At 44.5% G+C, this 20,353-nt stretch overlaps 1 protein-coding gene across 3 annotated transcripts in view; it reads right to left on the bottom strand.

Annotated features, from left to right (window-relative positions):
- The window catches only part of Heph (hephaestin), an 88,517-nt gene that overhangs the window by 31,386 nt on the left and 36,778 nt on the right, over window positions 1–20,353 (bottom strand). For all 3 annotated transcript variants that reach the window (XM_048335879.1, XM_048335878.1, XM_048335880.1), the window contains exons 11-12: window positions 19,660–19,810; window positions 16,802–17,014 (exon numbers count right to left, since the gene is read on the bottom strand). In XM_048335879.1, the coding sequence (XP_048191836.1) occupies window positions 16,802–17,014; window positions 19,660–19,810 (364 nt within the window). The remainder of the gene's footprint in view (window positions 1–16,801; window positions 17,015–19,659; window positions 19,811–20,353) is intronic.

The following is a 20,353-nucleotide window of genomic DNA, read 5'->3' on the forward strand; positions in this document are numbered from 1 at the left end:
TAAACTGTCTACATTTTCCGGTTTATCTCAACTACATCAAGGCAATTTACTGTGACTCCACCCACAGGCTGTTGGGGAAAACAAAGATGGGGCAACGGTCAGTCCAATGGGACTGCTACTCCTAAGAAGCCAGACCAGAGCCAACTATTCTATATCTATATTCTATATCTATATTCTATATCTATATTCTATATCATGAGCCAATTATTCTAGAGTGGATTTCTCCAGTTTCCAGTTCCTCCAAGTGCCTAAGGTTGGCCAGTGGCATCTGTAAGATCCACCCCCAGGATGGCTCCATGAAGATGCCCCCAGCAGTTTAAATCTCTGTCCAGTTACCTTGGTACCTGGCATACCTGATGACAGTTACCTCCCTCTCTTCTCTTTGGTCACACCCTAATCCATCTGGACACATTTTAATACTCTTGGACACATCTCCCACCCCAGGCATTGCCTGGAAGTGACTCTCCAGCCTGTCATACATGCTTTGAATTTAGCAGCAGGCCAGTCTGCTTGAAAATTTCTTACAATATCCAATTTTCTTAATAGAGCTAGTTAACTCCAGTCAACTCAAGAATGTCTCCCCCAAAATTTGAGTTTTACCAGATCCAAAGCACTTGCAGAAATCAGCTGCGTGCGTGATAAGAGTCCCATCTGAAGATGTAGATTCTTCCAGATGACTGTTAGACTCTCCTTGATCCTCACTCAAATGCAATGGGCAGGAGCCATGGCGGTGTCAGGCAGCAATGGCTCCCAGTGGCTCCAGTAGAATGTCACAACCTTCTGCTGCAACTTTCTCCATAGACTGGTTAGAGAACTTAACCTAAGTTAACCTAAAGCCTAACTTTAGTCAAATTTCCCAGTATTTTCCTGATTCCTTCTTAAGCACACTAGCTTTTGTAGGCTGGCACACCACTGAAAGTCAAGACAGCTTTAGGCAATCAATGGCCCTTGGGTCATTTTACCAGGGCAGTAAGTTTAATTCAGATGTTTCCAATAAGGCTAGGATTTTTTAAAAAGACAACATAGAAGGCTTGGCCTGTAACCATTTCTCACAAGTGCAGTCTCTGTATACTGTTACCCCTGCTTTCCATGCCTCTAGTTTATCCTGCCTCATCTTCCCCAAAACAACTCTGGTCCCTTGGTCCTAAAGGGGGACTCATGGGTGAAGATCATCCATCTTCTGTAACTTCTTCAGGCTGACTCAGGGGCATTGACCTTACCTAGCCAGGAACCTATAACCTTAGTCTACTTTACCAAGGGGCTGCAGGATCAGATGTCCATTAGGAGCTTCCAAACTGGAAATTACATTCAACATTTTAACTTTCAACTATACAGACTTCTTTTTGGGCTATCGCAGTGTAGCCTTTTAACATTCTAGTTTGTAAAAGCTTTTTCCTGACTGGCTAGGGAACTGATCTCTGATGGCCTAAAAAAATGCCTACATTACCTTTTCAGGCCTTTAACAGATCTCAGTAAGGACACAATCTCAGGTCTACAAGATTTCTTTCCTGAACAGATGTATCAGCTTAAAATTCTCACTGCCAGTCAGGGCTTTGAGTAGATGTGGGGGTTGGGATTTTAAACTATCCACTCATTTGACACTTACCCTTACTACCCACTATCACAGATGACTGGCAAGTTCCTGCCCAGTAGACAGACATGGGCATTAGAAAGGCATGCTTACGAACTATTCTTCTAGGACTTCCTGGCTTTGATTAACTTTTGAAAGGCCAAACAGGAGTGACTCTAGGATCTGACACCATCTCTGCCATCCAAGCAAGCAGTGGCTTACTGCCTCTGGATTCTCCATCACTGTTGTCCCAGAAGGAGTGACTTTTCACTGGACTTGGACTCAGGGCCTGAGTGCTGTCCCTCAGCTCTCCAGCTCAAGACTAGCACCCTACCACTTTTGAGCTCCACACAACTCCGTTCCCAGCACTCTGCTGGCTGATTAGAGACAAGTCTCTCACAGGGACCTTTCTCTGCCCGGGCTGGCTTCGAACCGCAGATTTCAGATCAGTGAGTCTTACAAAAGGCCACTTTACTCCAATTAAAAGCAAAAAGGTGGTCCACACAGAAGTAGTTTTTAAGCGTGCTCTTACTTGGAACTTATTAAGGGCCAGTATTTGATCTTGACAAACTTGTAGGAATCACCTGTGCGTCTCTGTAGGCCTGCTGGAAACTGTTACACAAAACCTACAAAGAAACTGGAATGGCAATTAAACATTTTGGTAGCCATAATTCTCCTTTTCTCACTTTGCAATAATCATTTAGGAAAATTTTACTTCCAAATTTCTTATCTAGAAATGTATTCTTGATTTCCATAGCCTTTTTACTAACCTCTGCTTTAACACTAACACAACACTTTAGCTTTTATCTGCACTGGAAAAACTGAAGCTTACAGGCATTCTGAAACCAGGTGCTGCCCTTTGCCTCCGGGGTGCTTGTTTCAAAAGAGCCTCTTTTTTTTTTTTCTTCAATCCCAGTTACCGCATGGCATGAAGACCTTTGAACTCAAATGACAATTTTTCCTTAATGCAAGAATTACAATTACAATTACTTATCCATTCAGCTTTCCAATAAGTTAGTGAGAAACATTGGACCATTTTGTCATTTCTTCCTACATACATAGAGTTAATGAGAGTTTATTCCTATCACCATTAGTCTCCAAGTTACAAAAATAGCACAGGAATCAAATCACATCAAATAAACTTTCTAACCATTTAAAAAACTTTTCCAATTCTTAGTACCTCTCAAGGGGCAGTTTTAGAAATTCCAGTCAAATCATTCATTTTTACCACAAGGTTTCCAAAGTTCACCTGAAAACAAAAGAGACAAAAGAGAGGCCTCCATTGGCCTGTCCTACCGAACGGCCTATCTCCATCCTACTCCTCAGAGCTTGATGAACTGTCTCGGTGCCGGCTTGTCCTCTTCCACCATGAATGGACACCCCGTTATGGCTGTCCCACCACGTGGATTCCCTCCAGGGCCTGTGCTACCATGTGAACTGGCTAAGCTGCACCTTTGCAGATCACCCCTCACTCCTGTGGATAGGCACACAGGCCCATCCCAGGTTTTTCCTGTCCTTTCCTATTGGTCTTGAACTGAGAAACCCAAGCAATTTTTTTAACAATGATAAACCTTTACATCCAAATTTCTGACACTTAGCTCTGATTTTTTTAATTAAACAATTTTTAACTATATTTCCTGTTCTTTTAAAACATTTGGTAATGCCCAAACTTGATGACCATTTGAATTTAAACTTAAACTTAATTTTGCATCATACTCAAGTCTAGGGGGCTAGATAGAGGTTCCCATGATAGAACGTTACCCATAGCTCTGATCAAATGTTCAGTCCAAAAGGCTACAAAAAGCAAAGCAATTATAACAATACAAAAGTAGGAAAACACACAGGCCTGAGAACAAGAAAAGCTACGAGTTGGAGATGGAAATTTCCCAAGTTGGCCCACAACCTCCTGCAAGGGTGCAGAAGGAGTGAACCCAAGTTGAAGGCAGGGTTCCAGGGGGCCCCCTTCAAGGGTGGAACATCTGGGGCGCCCCCCAGTCTCCCCAGGATTGCCGAGTAAGCGCGTCCGCTTCGACAACCCCTTCAAGAAATAAGCAAAAGCAAAACAAACAGACACATTACAGGACAAGACAGGGCTGTTTTCTTACCTTCGGAGTCTGGGGTCTCAGGGGGGGGTCTCTGGGGATATCCCGGACGAGCCCCCAAATGTATGCCAAGTCACGAAACGACCACCAAGAAGGCCACCAAGACTCAGACATTCCGAAATGCAAAAGCAAGGCAAGACTTTATTCAAGCGGGCCTTGTCCTACCCACCAACACAGCGGAGGAAGCACCAAGCTGCGATTGCCCATGGCTTATATAGGCAAAAAACAAAGTTACAGCAATCAGGGGTTCAAGCAAGCAAGATTAGGATACAGGTACAAATCTGATCGGCTCAGGGCTCGAGGCACTAGGCTCGAGGCATTCTGGGGACAGTTAGAGTTAAGCATTCCCAGGCAGTTAGCGTTCTTGACCAGCTGGGCCCTAATAAGCTTGCCCTGGGTTTGCTCATAGTTTAAACAGACAACAAAATGGGGGCTGCCTGAAAATGCGGTTTACTTTAACTCTTCATTCCCCCCTTCACCTAGACCTTCAGGACGAGGTCAATCATGACAACGAGGAACCATGGAGAGGAGTAAGAGGAGATTATGTCTCATCTTAAATGGAGTCAGTTTAAACTTGCCCTTTCAAAATTAATCAGAGCCAGGAGATCAAGAGGAATAGTTGTTTACCCACCTAAAGTCCATACCTGTCCATTTACCATCTGGACAGAAACTTGTATTCTTCCTTTTGTTACTTGATATTTCTCTCTATATATATGAGCCTCTGACTGGTTACTCCCAACCAGTCCACTATCCTTAAACACTCCCTTCTGGCCCCCAGTCCAGTTATTCATCCTTTGTAATGGGCCACAATTGGGCTTGTATTCCAAATGGAACTTTTCTGGCTTGTGGCTAGTATGTGTTCTCCCATGTCATTCATGATAACTGGTCCTGTGAACTTGTCAGCCCTTTGCCTGACCTTTTCAAAGTCTCTTAACAGGATAACATCCCTCACCGAGGACGCTACCTGGGAACTTGCAGTTCAAGGTCATCCTCTTACTACAGGCAACTTGGGGCTTCACTTACACTGCTCTGCCCAACACAGATCTGAATACTAAAGACCCCAGCCCCAGTGACTCCTTGATGGGCCCAAGCTGCAGGAGGTAGCCAGAGGAGACCATGACACCCATTGGCTCTGACAACCATTCTCATGGAAATGATGAGGACTTTTACCAACCGAACTATCAAACAAATACTTCTGGGATAGTACCAGGCCAAATGACGAATCAGGGACCCCTAACTACTTCGCCCCTTTACAGCAGGAAGAAACAACCTCCACCCATACTCCCTGCCTGGTACCCCTCCCTTGTTATTAATAAACAACTAATGGGGGAATGTTAGTGTGGGGAACTGGCCTGCATCTTTAAGAGGCGGTCCTAGCCAGCCCACCTCTTCTCCAGCCCTGGGGCCGCGTGGCTGTTAGCCCCACCTGCCTTCCCTGGGTCCGGAACTGGAAAGGCAGCTCTTACAAGCCCCGCCTCCCGCCTTGGACCGCATGTGAGCCAAGATGGCCACGGGTGATGAACCCAGAGGTGGTCCTGTGGGCATAGGTTTACGCCACCCTTAGGGGAAGTCCCATAACGCCCCGCCCTTGGTGGACAGCCCAGCCAGCCTATCACAGCGCCTAGCTAGCCACTCTACATCCATCCCCTTCCTGGCATCATTTGGCCTATAAATGTGATTGTTCCTTATTAAAAAATGCGATGAATGCTTGACGTTCCCCCAAATCGCCTGCGTGTCTTTTCTTTTCTGGGCTGCAAGTGGGCGTTTTGCAGCTCTACCTCTTCTCTGCTTGACCCCGTGGGATACGCTCCCTGCTTCTCCTGCGGGTTAGGAGGAGCACTGGGGGCAAAGTGTCCAGACATATTGGCGCCCAAACGTGGGGCAAACAAGCATAGGCTTAGAAGCTCTACCGGCGAGCCGAGTAACTAGTCACGGAGGTAAAAGTATCCCCAAAACATGGGGCAAACTCAAAGTCAGCAGAGTGATCCATCCTTCACGGTTCTGAGATTCACGCTCCAAAATACCAAACTGGGTATTTCAGACTCTCAAGCCAAAAAGGCCTGGGAGACCTTAAAGCATGCTGCATCCTGGGTGGAGACTGCCGGCCTTTTCAGCCTGGCTGCTCAAGAGAGGGGCAGCCTTTCCGCTGCCCAGGAGGAGAGGGGCTCAATGCCCCACTCCGATGGGCCCGCAGAGGAGTCCAGGCCAGGTCCCCCTGGGTCTCGAGTTGAATGCTGTGGTCCTGAGACATGCGGCGGACAAGCAGGGCCGGGAGCAGCAGCGGCGGAGGCGGCAGTAGCGGCCTCACCCCTCCTCCACCTGGGGCTTCCCACCGTCTTTTGCGGACCCACCCTGGGGACAGTAAAGGCCCCTTTACTGTCATTCCTCCCACTTCTGAGGCCTGGGAAGCATTTGCTGGGCTTACTTACTTAACTTCTGCTTGTTTGGCTAAATCCCAAATTTTCTCTAGCATTGAGCACATGGTAAGCAATAGAGTTGGTTGGAGGTAGAGCCCACCCATCCCCCAGGTAATGGGCATGCAAAATTCCTCAAATTCCTTGAGGCAGGGCGGTACCCCTGCCCCTCACAGTAACAGTGGCCTTGCAATGAAGATGTCTTGCTGTGAGCCTGATAAGGCTCTGACCAGCTCCGCTGCCATTAAGCCGTGCCACTTGTCTGTTCTGCTCGTGTCCTGTTTCCTTTCTCCTGGACCTTCTCTGGACATAGCACCCCACTTCTGCTCCCCATTGGAGCTGAACTGGTTTTTCAAAATGTGGCTTCTTCATTTCCTTGCCAGATAATCTGTGAAAATTTTTGTTTCCTAGGAAAAGTTTTTTTGTTTTCTAACTGACCACATGGTTCTAAAATATGGGCAAAATAATATCATTTTGCCACTGGAATTCCAGAAGACTTACATGGCCAATTCAGAAAAATAAATTTTTTTCTAAGTGCGCCCAAAGCTTGTGCACAACTGTCTGTCTGTCTGTCTGTGGGTAAGACATGTAAAAACTAGCAAAATGGTCTAAAAATTACTTGCCTTTTTAACTACTATTTTAACTTATTTAAGTTTTATGTTAAACGAATCCCTGCAGCCTGTAGGTGGAGTCACAGTAAACAGCCTGGAGGCATCCTGACTTATCACCAGACTCCAAGCCAAAGGAAAAAAAAAAAAAGAAAAACCCCAGGTTTTAAACCCAAACTGATTATGTTTGGGTGCAAGCAAATGTGTCTAACAAAAACTACAAAAGATTCAAATATGCAGCATGTGGTACACAATGATGTAAAATCAGTGTGTTATTTTTTATGTCTATCTATGCTAAAAGTAAAATGTACACCTGACCCTGACAATTCTTTGGTATAGACTAAGATTTTGCTTTTCCATTTTTCTCTCCTGTGCTCTCATAAAATCTTTAAGATCAAGGGATCAGAGTCATTTTATACAAATGTGACTACTAACCTAGATTTTCCTGACCCAAAATTAATATTTTGCTTCATAGGATACAGGTCTACATGTGTGCTAGCTGTGTGGACTGTGGTAGCCCGTGGCTACAGGAAGCTGCCTCCACGGTCTGCTCCCAAACTGCCTGGTTTCACTGATTCCTTATTCTCTCTCTCATTCATAAAAAGCTGCTCAGGGAATCTAGGAGTCCTGTGAAGATTTAGACAGTCCCAGAGTGCTCCTGCTCTGGCTCTGCCCCACCCCCTCCCATGATTTGAGTTGGGTTCATAACAGTCCTATCATAACAGAGTTACTCCAGGTTAAAAACATCAGAGTTATGTTTGGTGGCCACAGGGTTGCCTTGGGGTAGCATTGGCCTTTCCCCTCCATGTCTCAGAAAATGTCATGGCTGCTTCAGAGAGCAGACTTTGTTGGCCTTTGGTCTGTGTGGATTTTGTGACTAGGAAGATGGTTAAAGGCCCAAGCCTTCTAAAATCTGTTTAAAGTTGTCATCCTGCTTAAACCTACCACAAAAGCCAGAGTACTCAGAGTAAGCAACCAGGGAATACTGGGAGATTTCAAATGTCTTTAACCAGTCTGTGTAGAATTTTGCAGGCAACCCAGAAGAAGGTGTGACAATCTATCCAGAGGATTCTAAGAGATGCCACTACAGCCTTGCCCAGATCGAGCCCATCTCTCCTGCCTGCCTCCATCACACATGACTAATGAAGCCTGCTGATCCAGGATGGAAGACACAGCCACTGCTGAAGCTGAGACTTTTACATTGTCCTGACCCTTTGCCCTCTGATTGTTATTCATTTGTGTTCTCTTCCACCTTCCAGTAAGGTTAAATGATATGATTTGATGGCACATGGATCTCATTCAGTCTGCTGTCCACTAAGTGTTATGGCAGAACTCTGGCAAGTATTTGTTGGTCAATTCTCAACAAGTTACAGGAAAAGCTCTATTCTAATTGTTCTCCTTGTTGCTTTAATTGGAAACAAAAAGGGATTTTATGGCTAAAACTCCTCGGATTGCAGTTCGAAGCCAGCCCGGGCAGGAAAAAAAAAAAAAAAAAGAAACTCCCTCTAAAACTCCATCTCCCAACTAACCAGCAAAGAGCCAGGCTAGAAGCTTGGCTCAAGAGAACCAGCGAAATGCTGAAAGCGGCACCATGGCTCAAGTGGTAGAGCACTAGCCTTGAGCATAAGTGCTCAGGGACAGTGCCCAGGCCCTGAGTTCAAACCCCATGAATGCCAATGGGGGCAAGCCATCCCAGCAACAAGCACCTAGACCCCTTGGACTCAGCCAGTTCAGGGAACAAGGATCATGGAGAGGAGTAAGAGGAGAATGATGTCACATCCTAAATGGAGTCACCTTGTCTCACCCTTTCAAAATTAATCAGAGCCGGGAGATCAGGAGGAATAGTTGTTTACCCACCCAATGCCCATACCTGTCCATTTTCCTTTTCCTACTATTTTTATATATGTGTATATATTTATTTTAGCCTCTGACTGGTTACTCCCAACCGGTCCATTATCCCTAAACACTTCCTTCCTGCCCCCAGTCCAGTTATCCCTCCTTCCTTGTAATGGGCCACAATTGGGCTTATGTTCCAAATGGAACTTTTCTGGCTTATACCCAGGGTGTGTTCTCCCATGTCATTCATGTTAACAGGTCCTGTGAACTTGTCAGCCTTTTGCCTGACCTCTTCAAAAGTTTCTTTTAACAGGATAACATCCCTCACTGAGGTCGCCACCTGGGAACTTGCAGTTCAAGGCCATCCTCTTACTACACTGCTGTGCCCAGCGCAGATCTGGACCCTGAAGACCCCAGCCCCAGGGACTCCTTAATGTGTCCAAGCTGCAGGAGGAAGCCAGAGGAGACCATGACCCCCTTTGGCCCTGATAACCATTCTCGTGGAAATGATGAGGACTTTTACCAACCAAACTGGATGGTACCAGGCCAAATGACAAATCAAGGACCCCTGACTACTTCGCCCCTTTTCAGCAGGCAGTAGTTCCAGAAGAGACAACCTCCGCCCATACTCCCAGCCTGGTACCCCTCCTCTGTTATTAATTAAAACAAAAGGGGGGGAGCAGCCCCCATGACCAGTTAAGGACAGCTATGTTTGCATTAAATATTTTAAATCTCTCAAAAGACCAACCTCTGTCAGCTTTTCAGAGGCATTGGTCAAATCAGACACCTTATTTAAAGGTGGAAGTCAGATGGAAGGACCCCCTTACTAGAGCATGGTGAGGTCCTGACCCACTTATCAGCATGGGAAGGGGCCTTGCATGTGACTTCCCGATTGGGGAACCAAGCCCAATTTGGATACCAGCTAGAGACTTAAAGTATTGTTCATCAGAATAACTACCCAAGAACACTCGCTCTTGAGGAATGTCTTCTCTTTGTTCTCTCTAGGAAAAAATAAAAGACTGTCTGTGGTGGATTTCTTCCTGCTCCTCCCTAAAAATATGGGAAGCCTGCCTGTGTGCATCAATGGTGGACGATAACGGAGACAGACAGCCTCCCTTCCTCCCAGTTCCCGGCCCTGCTTGCTTCCTGGACTCTACCTTGGCGTCTTTCGTGGCACAATGTTTTGCTGTGGTGATATTGCCTGCAGCTTTGCAAAAGAACTGGAATGGAGTATTGCGCTGTTGTTTCCGTTTTGCCTTTCCCCTGCTGCTGAGCTTAGGGGTTCCCATTGGAGGGAAATAGGCATTGAGGGTTTTGGCACCTTGCTTCAATATTTATGATAAAATGTTTACTAACCACATGCATTAAGTTACTAGCACCTTGGCTGCCATGGACCTCCAGAGTCGCTAGGGCCTGAACCTGCTTCTACCTCACCACCAGAGAAGGGGAATGCTGCCTGCATTATCTTGTGTGGCGCAAAAATGAACTAAGAACTCCAATTTTCCCTGGACTGAGCCAAATGGGTGGCTCCTTCACCTACTCCCCCTTGTGGGAGAGGCCCCCCATTTGCCTTGTGTTTACATTTGCCTTATGTTTACATTTGCCTTATGTTCACATTTGCCTTATGTTTACATTGCCTCATGCTAGGGCAAATAGGTTTCCGCTAATTCTTAAGCAATAAGCCAGGCTGTCCAGTCAGCGGTGGTCTGTCAACATTATGCTGCTTTTAGCCATTTGGGAACCCTATGAGGTTGGTCACGACACCCACCAGGATGTGCAGCCTACCGAGGTGTACAGGCGTGAGGCAGAAATAACAGGGCCTCCTCTTGAGTGCCAATTCTACTCTCCCCGAGTTCTTCCACTGGGCTGGCTGGCCCTGCAGGTAGGTTTGCCTGAAGAGCTAGGGTGTTAGCCCATGACGGGTAAGACCTCCCAAGGAGGGGGGGCAACCTAAGGCAGGCACATTCTCAAGTAAAGCACCTCCTGCTAATTAAAAACAGAAGGGGGAGATGTGGGGCACTGGCCTGCATCTTTAAGAGGCAGTCCTAGCTGGCCTGTCTCTCTCCAGCCCTGGGGCCGCGTGGCTGTTAGCCCTGCCTGTCTTCTCCGGGTCTGGAACTGGAAAGGTGGCTCTAACCAGCCCCACTTCCCACCTCGGACCACATGTGAGCCAAGATGGCCATGGGTGATGAACCCAGAGGCCTGTGGGCCTCCTGTGGGCCGTGACATAGGTTTATGCCACCCTTAGGGGAAGTCCCATAATGCCCCGCCCTTGGTGGACAGCCCAGCCAGCCTATCACAGCGCCTAGCTAACCACTCTACATCCATCCCCTTCCTGGTGTCATTTGGCCTATAAATGTGATTGTTCCTTATTAAAAAATCCTATGAATGCTTGACTTTCCCCCGAATTGTCTGCATGTCTTTTCTTTTCTGGGCTGCAAGTGGGCGTTTCGTGGCTCTACCTTTTCTCAGCTCGACCCCGTGGGATACGGTCCCCGCTTCTCCCGCAGGTCAGGAGGAGTGCTGGGGGCCGAGTGTCCCAACATGTTAGCATTTCCCTAGCTTCAGGTCCTCATCTCCTCCCATTAGCCCCCAGATCCACCCATACCTAATGAGCAACTCCTACTGACTACCTACCTACTTCCCTTTTACCCCCAGAGAGAAGCTGCCATCTGGATAAGGTGCAGATGCCTTGTAGCTCCCTCACCTGTGGGAACTATGGCCCCACTAATAAACCTCCTTATAAACTCTCTTCTCCTGTCTGTGACTATCTCTGCATGGTCCCCTGGGATGGCTGGGACATATCCTTTCAAGGCCTACCATCTCTCCATCTCTACTGCCGCAATTTGTTGGCAGCTTCTCAGCATCTCCCTGCTGTGTCTTATTGGTTCTGTGTCCTTTCAAGTCAAAGCCATTATCCAGGCTATTCTTTTTTTTAACACTGGCTTCTGGGGCTTGAACTCAATACCTGGGTACTGTCCCTGAGCTTTTGAGTTTAAGGCAAGTGTTCTCCACTTGAGCTACAGCTCTACTTCTGGCTTTTGGGTAGTTATCTGGAAATAAGAATCTCATGAGTTTTCTTGCCCAAGCTGGCTTTAAACTGTGATCCCCAGATCTCAGCCTCCTGAGTAGATAGATTTACAGGTGTGAGTCACCAGCACCTGCTATTATCTTGACTATTCTTTATTAAATTTACAGAAATAAAAATCATATCCTGTCTCTTCTCATCTTAATGAAAGCAACAAAACTTTTTATAGCTTCCCATAACCCAGAACATAAAGCCCTGGCTCTTTAGCACAGGCCTCCTCATCTAACTGGGACTTTGGCCATTTCCTTTCTTCCTTAAACTTAACATCTTGGTGTTTGGCCATAGAGGAACTATCACTATTTGAGGCGAAATTGTTCTTCATTATGTCAAAAATACTGCAGACTTATTTCCAGTAATTTTTAAAATTTTTTCTTTCTGCCCCATCTCCTCCAACTCCACTGATCCCATCAATTTTCCTAGTTTTATTTTCACATATGTACATTGAATTTTATGACCACATTTGCCCATCCTCTCTCTCTTCATTCATCTACTTTCTCCCTTAACCTTATCCCTCTAATAGCACAAGTTACAGCTTCCTGGGATAAATGTTTTTAGACTTTAGGTTAGTTGTTCAAAACAGTTACATCATTGAATTTCTCTCCTGCACATATCATACTGTAATGTGGAGGTCAGATCTGGCCAGCGCCATCACTGGCTGTTGAGGGGTGCCACATTGACTCCATCTCAGTTAAAGAGAACAGAAGCTTCTTTCACTAAGCTCTCCCCTGCCCCTGAGTCTCAGGGTTGGGGGTGTGCCCTGTCTGCTCAGAATCTAGGGAAGTTCCCCTTCACTGTGATAAGACTGTATAAACTGCTTGACCACCTGAGGTGTGGATGGTTCAAGGAATGTTCAAGGTTAAACCTGTGCCCTCCCATGAGTAGGCATATCCAACTGCATCATGTGAGCCTTGCCAAATCCTTGAACCAATACTAACTAGAATAATAGGTTGGTTCAAACAGATACTGTGAGACAGACTAACTCCACTGGCGACCTGCATGTGAGCTAGCATGCTCTGTAAGTGTTGTAACCCCATTGGTCACCTGCATGTGGCAGGTTTGACAATGTGATGTTTGCCTTTATAACCAGGCCTGGAAGGCCACACGTGGTCACAGTTTCAGCTTCTGAGTCTAGGCTGCGACCCTGGACAGTCGGTTTGCTTTTTACTTCCCCAATAAATCCATCCTTTTATCATCTTTTTTCTAGAGACTGTGTGGTGGACTCTTGGAGGAACCAGGAATCCCCTCCCTTTGGTGGGGGTGACTCCATTACAATACTTAATGATGAAAGGGGTGACAATGGTCAAGATGAATTGGAATCAGAAACTGACATGTTTAATTGAATCCTAAAACAAAGAAAAAAAGCCTTGAAAAAAATTCATTTACATGTATTAATGGGGCTCAGTGTGGAATTTCCACGAATGCAGATAGCATGCACTGATTAAATTATGTCTCCATTTATAATAATCATTTGGTGATATTCAGGTTGACTTTTGGTCTCCTACTCTCTAAATACCAGTACAACATCCTCCACATACTATTACTGTGACAAGGAAAAGTGTCTTCACATTTACAAACACCTTTTAGCCCATGGCCTGGAGCTGAGAACCCCTGAATGAAATCAACAGAGTCAACCTACACTAGGCTGCTTCCCAACCACTGTCCTCCTGCTTCCTCCTGGCCCTGGTGCTCTCCTCACCACCTCTCCCCCTCACCTAGAAACTTTACTCATCTTTGCCTGTTGCTAGAGTAGTCAAAACTCATTGTGAGTAATGTCTGCTTTCCTAGCAAAGCCTTACTCTGAAAGTTGGGAAAAGGTTGCCTCAGTTCCTGTGTCAGGAAAACACTGCTGCAGTGATCTGTGTGTTACATAGATCTTGAAGAGAACATTTTAGCCTTATGAACAATGTTGCCATACTCATCTCCCTTTCCCATATCTAAGAGCTATCTCATTCATCCTCACATCTCAGCCATAGGTCACTAAGTTCAAGAGAATAGGTGTTAACTGGGAAAATGGAATTGAAAAGCAAGAGACAACAAAAAGAAATGAAGATTTTTTTTAAAAAGGAAAATGATAAGAATACAGACAGGAAAGGAAGGGAAACTATAGATAATGGGAAATGAAACTAAAAGGGATAAATGAGAATACAAATAAATAGGAAGACAAAGTAGGAAGGGAAGTGGAGAGAATGCAAAGAAGGGGAGAGAAAGTCAAAAGAAGAAAAGGACAGAATGGTAGAAAAGATAAAGTTCAAAGATGAAAAGAAGGAAAGGATGGACTAAAAACAGAAAGACAAATCAAGTTGGGACAGATGGAAGGAAAAAGAAAGTAGAAGAGAGGAAAAGGGAGGGATATAAAGGCAGAGAGCAAACCACGATGGAAGGACAAAGAGTAAAGTAGAAAATCAGTGAAGGGAGGAAGAACAAAAGATCTCAGAAAAGGAAGGTAGAAAAGGGGAGAAAAGATGGAAATAATGAGCCAAGAAAGACTCCAGTGACCAAACAGAGGAAAGAACTAATAAGTGGCTTTACCAGTAATAAAATTTGTCTCTGCTGCTGAAAAATCTAATGTGGATTTGGCAGAAAATAATACATTAGAGCTTTAACCTTTTTATTTGCCACTCTCCCTGTCTCTGAAAGCTCTAGTATAATTAGCTCCACTGAAAGAGCTGAGGCATACTGCACAGAGTATTTATAAATAAAGTATGCCATGTTCTATTAAGCATAATATAAGCCTATTAAAATTTAGAGCAAAAATATGTGTTGGGTTGGAATGTAGCCCAACTGACTGAGTACTTGCATATCAAGTGCAGGGCCCCATGTCCAAATTCCACTACTGCAAATAAAAATGATTTTTTAAATCACCAGTAGACCCACAAAACAAAATGCTAACATTTTGCTGAGTATTTTTCCAAACATGTGTTTTTTAGTTCTTTAGACATAATCATAACCACCCAATATAAAACATGGTGGATACTTAGGGATTTGTTTTGAGATGGGTCTTTCTATATTGCTCAGCTTGGTCTCACACTCACAGGCTTAAGCAATTTTCTCAATTCATGCTCCTGAATAATTGAAACAACAGACATTCACCACTTTACATGACCACAGTGATGATTATAAAACACCTGCCAAGCTGCTCACACATGTATCTATGTATACCACTGCTTATCACTGCGCATTTACAAAGATTCTGATCCTGGCTGGTCCACTGAATTGGGTACTACTTTGCCTTTTTTAAAGCTATTCACAGTGGTCTCACTCCATCTTGATCATGGAACAAATTTTCAGGGACCGAATTGAGACTTCAGATTCAAAAGGTCATGTAGGAATATCAACAGGATTTGATGAAAGAAGGAGTAAGAGAAACAAAATATAGAGGCAGCATCTCTAATTTAAACAACTCATTTCCCATTAAATTTAAATGCTTTAGTAAAATAAGTGAATTGAAATAATTGAAAAGAGACCTTGTCAATTCTGATTCTCTGTACCCTGAGATCTCTTTTTGTAGTTAAGACTTTTAAACATCTAGAAATGCAAGAAAGGGGAAATGGTTTGTTTTGTTAGTAACAAAATTCAGAAACATAACCAAGAGTAACCCTTCCATCTTTACTACCAATCTACTCTACTTTACCACTCTACTTCTTTACTCCAGTCTACAATGAGAATGTTATTTATTTATTGTTTACTGTACATTTGTGCTGGTCCTGGAACTTGGACTGAGGGCCTGTATACAATCCCTGAGCTTCTTTTGTTCAAGACTAGCTCTCTAACAATGCCAACATAATTATTTCTGAAGCAGAGTATTGCTTTGTTAGGCAGGCTAGGGTTAAACTCCTGGACTCACATGATCCTCCTGCCTCAGCCTCCCAAGTATCTAGGAAAATAGACATGTACCACTGCACTGAGGCAGAGTGTTTTTAAGTCACCTGCAGCTACCTTTCTTGGTCCATAGAATGGCTCCAAAATAAAATCATTCTTTTAATGTATGGGCACTGTGAAAGCATATAGACCTAGCTAGGGAGCCGCACTGGCTTTAAAGAAAAGTGATTAAATTTAGGGTTGGACTTTAGGGCTAAAGTTGGAGAGCATGATCTCTTTCTCAGTTTTCTCACTCCTAACTCATTGAAAACATTCTTGTTTCTTTCAGCTCCTTTAGTCAATGTTTCAACAACTCCTGTTGATCAAGAAAATATTCCAGGTAGAATACAAGGAAGACTTAAGGTGGTGTGAGCAGATCACCTTTAGGATGTGTTTCAGGTCCATATTGACACTATTAAACATTTAAGAAGCATTGTTTTCATTAAGGAATGGCATTTTACATTACTAAAATATTTAGCAGGAATTGCGTAGATTTGATGATTTTTCTTACAAACACTATTGCCACCTACTGGCTGAAAAAATAATACACTCTGGAGACTGAAAGAAAAAAAATACTGCTGCATTTTGAAATGTCAGAAAGGGAACCTGAAGAAACATTCTGGTCTAATTTCATCACGAAATAAAAAAGGGTGGAGGGAGAAAAGTATGAAGGTATCAAAACTGTGAACAGGAGTAGAGGGAGAAAAGGAACAAAGAAAAGATGGGAGGGAGGGAGGGAGGGAGGGAGGGAGGGAGAGAGGGAGGGAGGGAGGGAGGGAGGGAGGGAGGGAGGGAGGGAGATCTACCTAAAGAACAGGGGAATAGTTAAACCAACCTTATATAGTAAGTCAATGGATGCTCCTTGTCTGAAGTTCCTATGTTTTGAATTCTGATCTGAAACTGTTCCAGCAACACACACATGCATGCCTGCATGTGTGCATGCACACACACACACACACACACACACACACACACACACATACAGTTACAGGTGCACCTCCCTGAGCTTCTTCCTTATAAAACCTGTGTGAGGGTACAGGTCTGTGTGACCCTGTCTATGCTCTGCCTTGTAAGAACTCCCTTGAAGCTGAGCAGCACTTCAGCTGCACTTCCTCGACATTCTCCTTTCTCTGTTCTCACTGAGGAGAGTCCAGGAAACCAGAGCACAGAGCACACACTGACCAGAGAGTAGACGAGAGTTTTGGGAACCTCCCAGGCATCCACAAAATGCTACTTCTCAGCAGCCTCCCGTCCTGGTCCCTTCACCCTGTACTTCCTACTCCACAACGCCTCTGAACCTGGGGAGCTGCTAAGGCATTACTTACCAGGGTTGTCAGGCTGCATGATGGCTGTGACAAAGGAGTGAGGAAAGAGCATGGCTGCTCCTTTCCTCATGCCCTGAAGTTGCACAGTGTTGCCTTGGAACATGACCCCGTGCACGTCAGTCTCCGTGCCCAGGCCAAGCAGGTGCCAGGCCACCGTGTCACCCTTGCACATGTCCAGCCTGGGCAGGTTAGAGAACAGAAACCCATTAATGGCTGGAAAACAAAACACAAAAGACAAGATGGGAAGGTGAGATCAGATGATTCAAGCACTGGCCAGCACATGGCATCAGTTTTACACTATGGTTCCCACAACTTAAATTTTCCAGACCTATCTCAACTCATCTGCCACTTTACTTCAACTCATGTCTTGTGGATGAGGGCCCAACTGGCTTTTCTGGTCTCGGCTCCTTCCTCTCCTCTCCAATACTCTCCTAGCAATAGACACTATTATAGCTTGTGTGCGCCTGCACACACACACACACACACACACACACACACACACACACACACCTTTTCCTGGTCCCATTCTCTTGCAACTCTTTCCTTGATTTCTGTGGCATTATACTTTCTTATTCTCATACAGCTTCTGATAGATCCCTATCTCGTGTGTGTGTGTGTGTGTGTGTGTGTGTGTGTGTGTGTGTGTGTGTGTGTACATGGATGTGGGTCAGTACTGGGGCTTGAACCCAGGGCCTAGGTGCTGTCACTGAGCATTTACACTAAAGGCTGGCACTCTACCACTTGTGCCTCACCTCCATCCATGGCTTTTTGCTGGTTAATTGGAGATATGAATCTCATGGACTTTCTAAACCAGGCTGACTTCAAACTGCAATCCTTAGATTCCAGCCTCCTGAGGAGCTAGGATTACAGACATAGAGCCAGTACCTGACCCATCCTTCTGTTTTCATTCTTTTCCCTTTGTTTCCATCTTCAGCTACCAGTCTATCTCATTTTCACCTTCACTGCAACTGCCAAAGCTCTGGCCTCCATCTTCTTTGGCCTGAACTCTTGTGAAAGTCTCATCCCTGGTACTCAATCATGAAGTCTGTTTGTCCTCCTACCTTCTCTCACAAACAGTCCACCAGCTCTGTTTGCCTCTACATACACAAGATTTTAAACACAGAAAGTACTTAGAAAACAACTGTTCACTTTTCAGATGCTGTTCCCTCTACCTGCAATAAACTTCACCTCTGGCCTCTATGGCAATTTAATATTTAGCCATCATGAACCAGATCAAATATCATCTTCTCTGTGACCCAGTGTCCCTCTCTGACATCTAACTTTCATAATCCATTTAACCTGCAAATTTCTGCAGTATCACTTACCCCAGAGACCAGTGATTTACAACAAATCCTGTGCACTAACTTGGCCTAGCACGAAGATGATAATTTCTTCTGTGTCTCTGACAGCCTGAGTAGTTGTAATGGTGCTTGGGACCAATTCAGTGGTCAAAAATGGAATTAACTTGGTTGAGGAGACTGTCTTATTTATCCAATGATAGAAATACACGGGATATAAGCTGAAATGCAGCCAGAAGACGGCACATATGTTCTTGTCCTCCACTCCCCACCTTGTAATCATAACCCCCAACAAAATACAGGGAGGATTGCTTGAAGCTCATGCTTTTTAGGTCTCCACTCCACAGGAGCTAGCCTCCATGGTCCTCCTATATAATCATCCCTGAGGATGCTGATGAGAATGCCACTAAACTCAATTCTATTTCCTCTGCCTAGAATGTTCTCGTAGCAAACCTATTCAGTCTTTAAGCCACAGCTCAAGTGCTCCTTTCTTCTATGAATCCTTTAATTTGATTGTCCCTCATTACTGTCCTCCTTCTCCTAAGTTATAAACTGTTCTACACAATTTAGTGCTTAATTATAGTCTGTCTTGGATTGTTCTACATTTGTTCTATGAGTGTTATTCCTTGCATCTCATTGCAAAGTACTAGAGCTCCCATCAAAGAATGAATGCCCTCCCATTCATTCTCCTACCCACCCAACCACCCATTTGGTGGTTTACTAATTCCAGGATCATATATGATGTATTAGACAATGATGAAGATATGGACCTTGGCAACATACAATACTCACTTTCGAAGAATATACTGTAGCAGAAGTCAAGAGCCATACCACACATGACTACAATATGGAGAAGTGTACGGAACTTGCTATTGAAATGATCTGCTTAAAGTTTCATGGGGTCCAGAAGAGGGTAGCATCATTCTAGACTTGACTGATAAATGGTATAATGGATAAGGCAATTTTTGAGTGCAGCCTTACTGAATGGGCAAAATTTCCACTGGCTGGAGCCAAACCTTTAACAAGAGACTTTCAAGTGGAGGGCACAACACCATTAAAATATGAAATCAGATAAGTACAAAGTATGCATTTGGGAATGAAAAATGTCCCTCTTGGCTGAAGTATGGGACATGGAAGCAAGAGGAGAGGGAAAACAAACTAGAAGATGGGGGGGTGGTGCTGGGATTGTTGCTCAGTGGTAGAGAACATGTGTAGCAGGGAAAGACATTTGGTTCCATGCCAGTGCCAACAAACAAAAAAATACTTGAAGGGTACTAGTGCAGCTTTCTCTCGACACTGTCTAGAAGATTCCTTGCACATAATCTTCATTTCACAGTACTTTCTTTTAGCACTTTCCATACTATGGAACAAAGGGCACAGCACAAGAAGGTACTAAGTCTAAGAATAACTATTTTCTTACTTTGAACCCCTCATCTAGCTTGTCTCTTGGATAAAGCTGATCAATGGCATAAATGTTTCAGGGATCATTTATGCTTATCCTCAGGATTAGATTTTCCTGTGCCCATTTAATTATATCCAGGGCAAAAGTAGTTCCCATACCATGCATCCGATTGGAATACTGGAAGCCTTTGACATCCGATGAGAGCAATGAGGAATCCAACATAGCAGCCTCTTGATTGATAATGTTGTACCAGCTCTCATTCTCATCCAGCACAGTGAAGAGAAGAAAGAATTCTCTATCCACACCTTTCTGCAGGTCCCATGGAAGAAAGCAGAGAGAAGAATGACAGTGAGTTCAGCAGTTGTGCACTGTGTAGTTGCAGATCCAGATGCTGGATCCTTTCCTGTTTCCTTTTCCAGTCTCAGAGCCAAGCCCACACCTCCTACCAGAGCTGCAGTTGTTGCTAGGCAGGTTTTCCCCAAGGAGCTTCAAATTGCAGATGGAGAAAGGAAGTCAGACTGAAAGGACAAGAATAAGGGGAGGACTGTCAGAAAGGGAATGGAGAAGATGCACAGAATTTGGCAAGAGAAAAACTGCAGGCACTGGTGAGAGAACTAGATTGGGAAAGCCAGGAATGGCTCAGGGGAGAAATTTGAATATAATTAGAAAAAAATAACAACAAGTATTATCACAAATAGTATTTGCCAAATGCTATGCTAAGCATTTTATATGACTTATTCTCATTAATCTCACAGAAACCCAAGGTACCGTCTTCCTTTGTTAACCCTTTATGTTTACAGATGAGAAAGTAAGGTGAAGATTTAGGAACTAGATCGTGGTTACAGTTACATA

This window comes from Perognathus longimembris, chromosome 28 (assembly GCF_023159225.1).
Source record: "Perognathus longimembris pacificus isolate PPM17 chromosome 28, ASM2315922v1, whole genome shotgun sequence".
Lineage (NCBI taxonomy): Eukaryota > Metazoa > Chordata > Mammalia > Rodentia > Heteromyidae > Perognathus > Perognathus longimembris.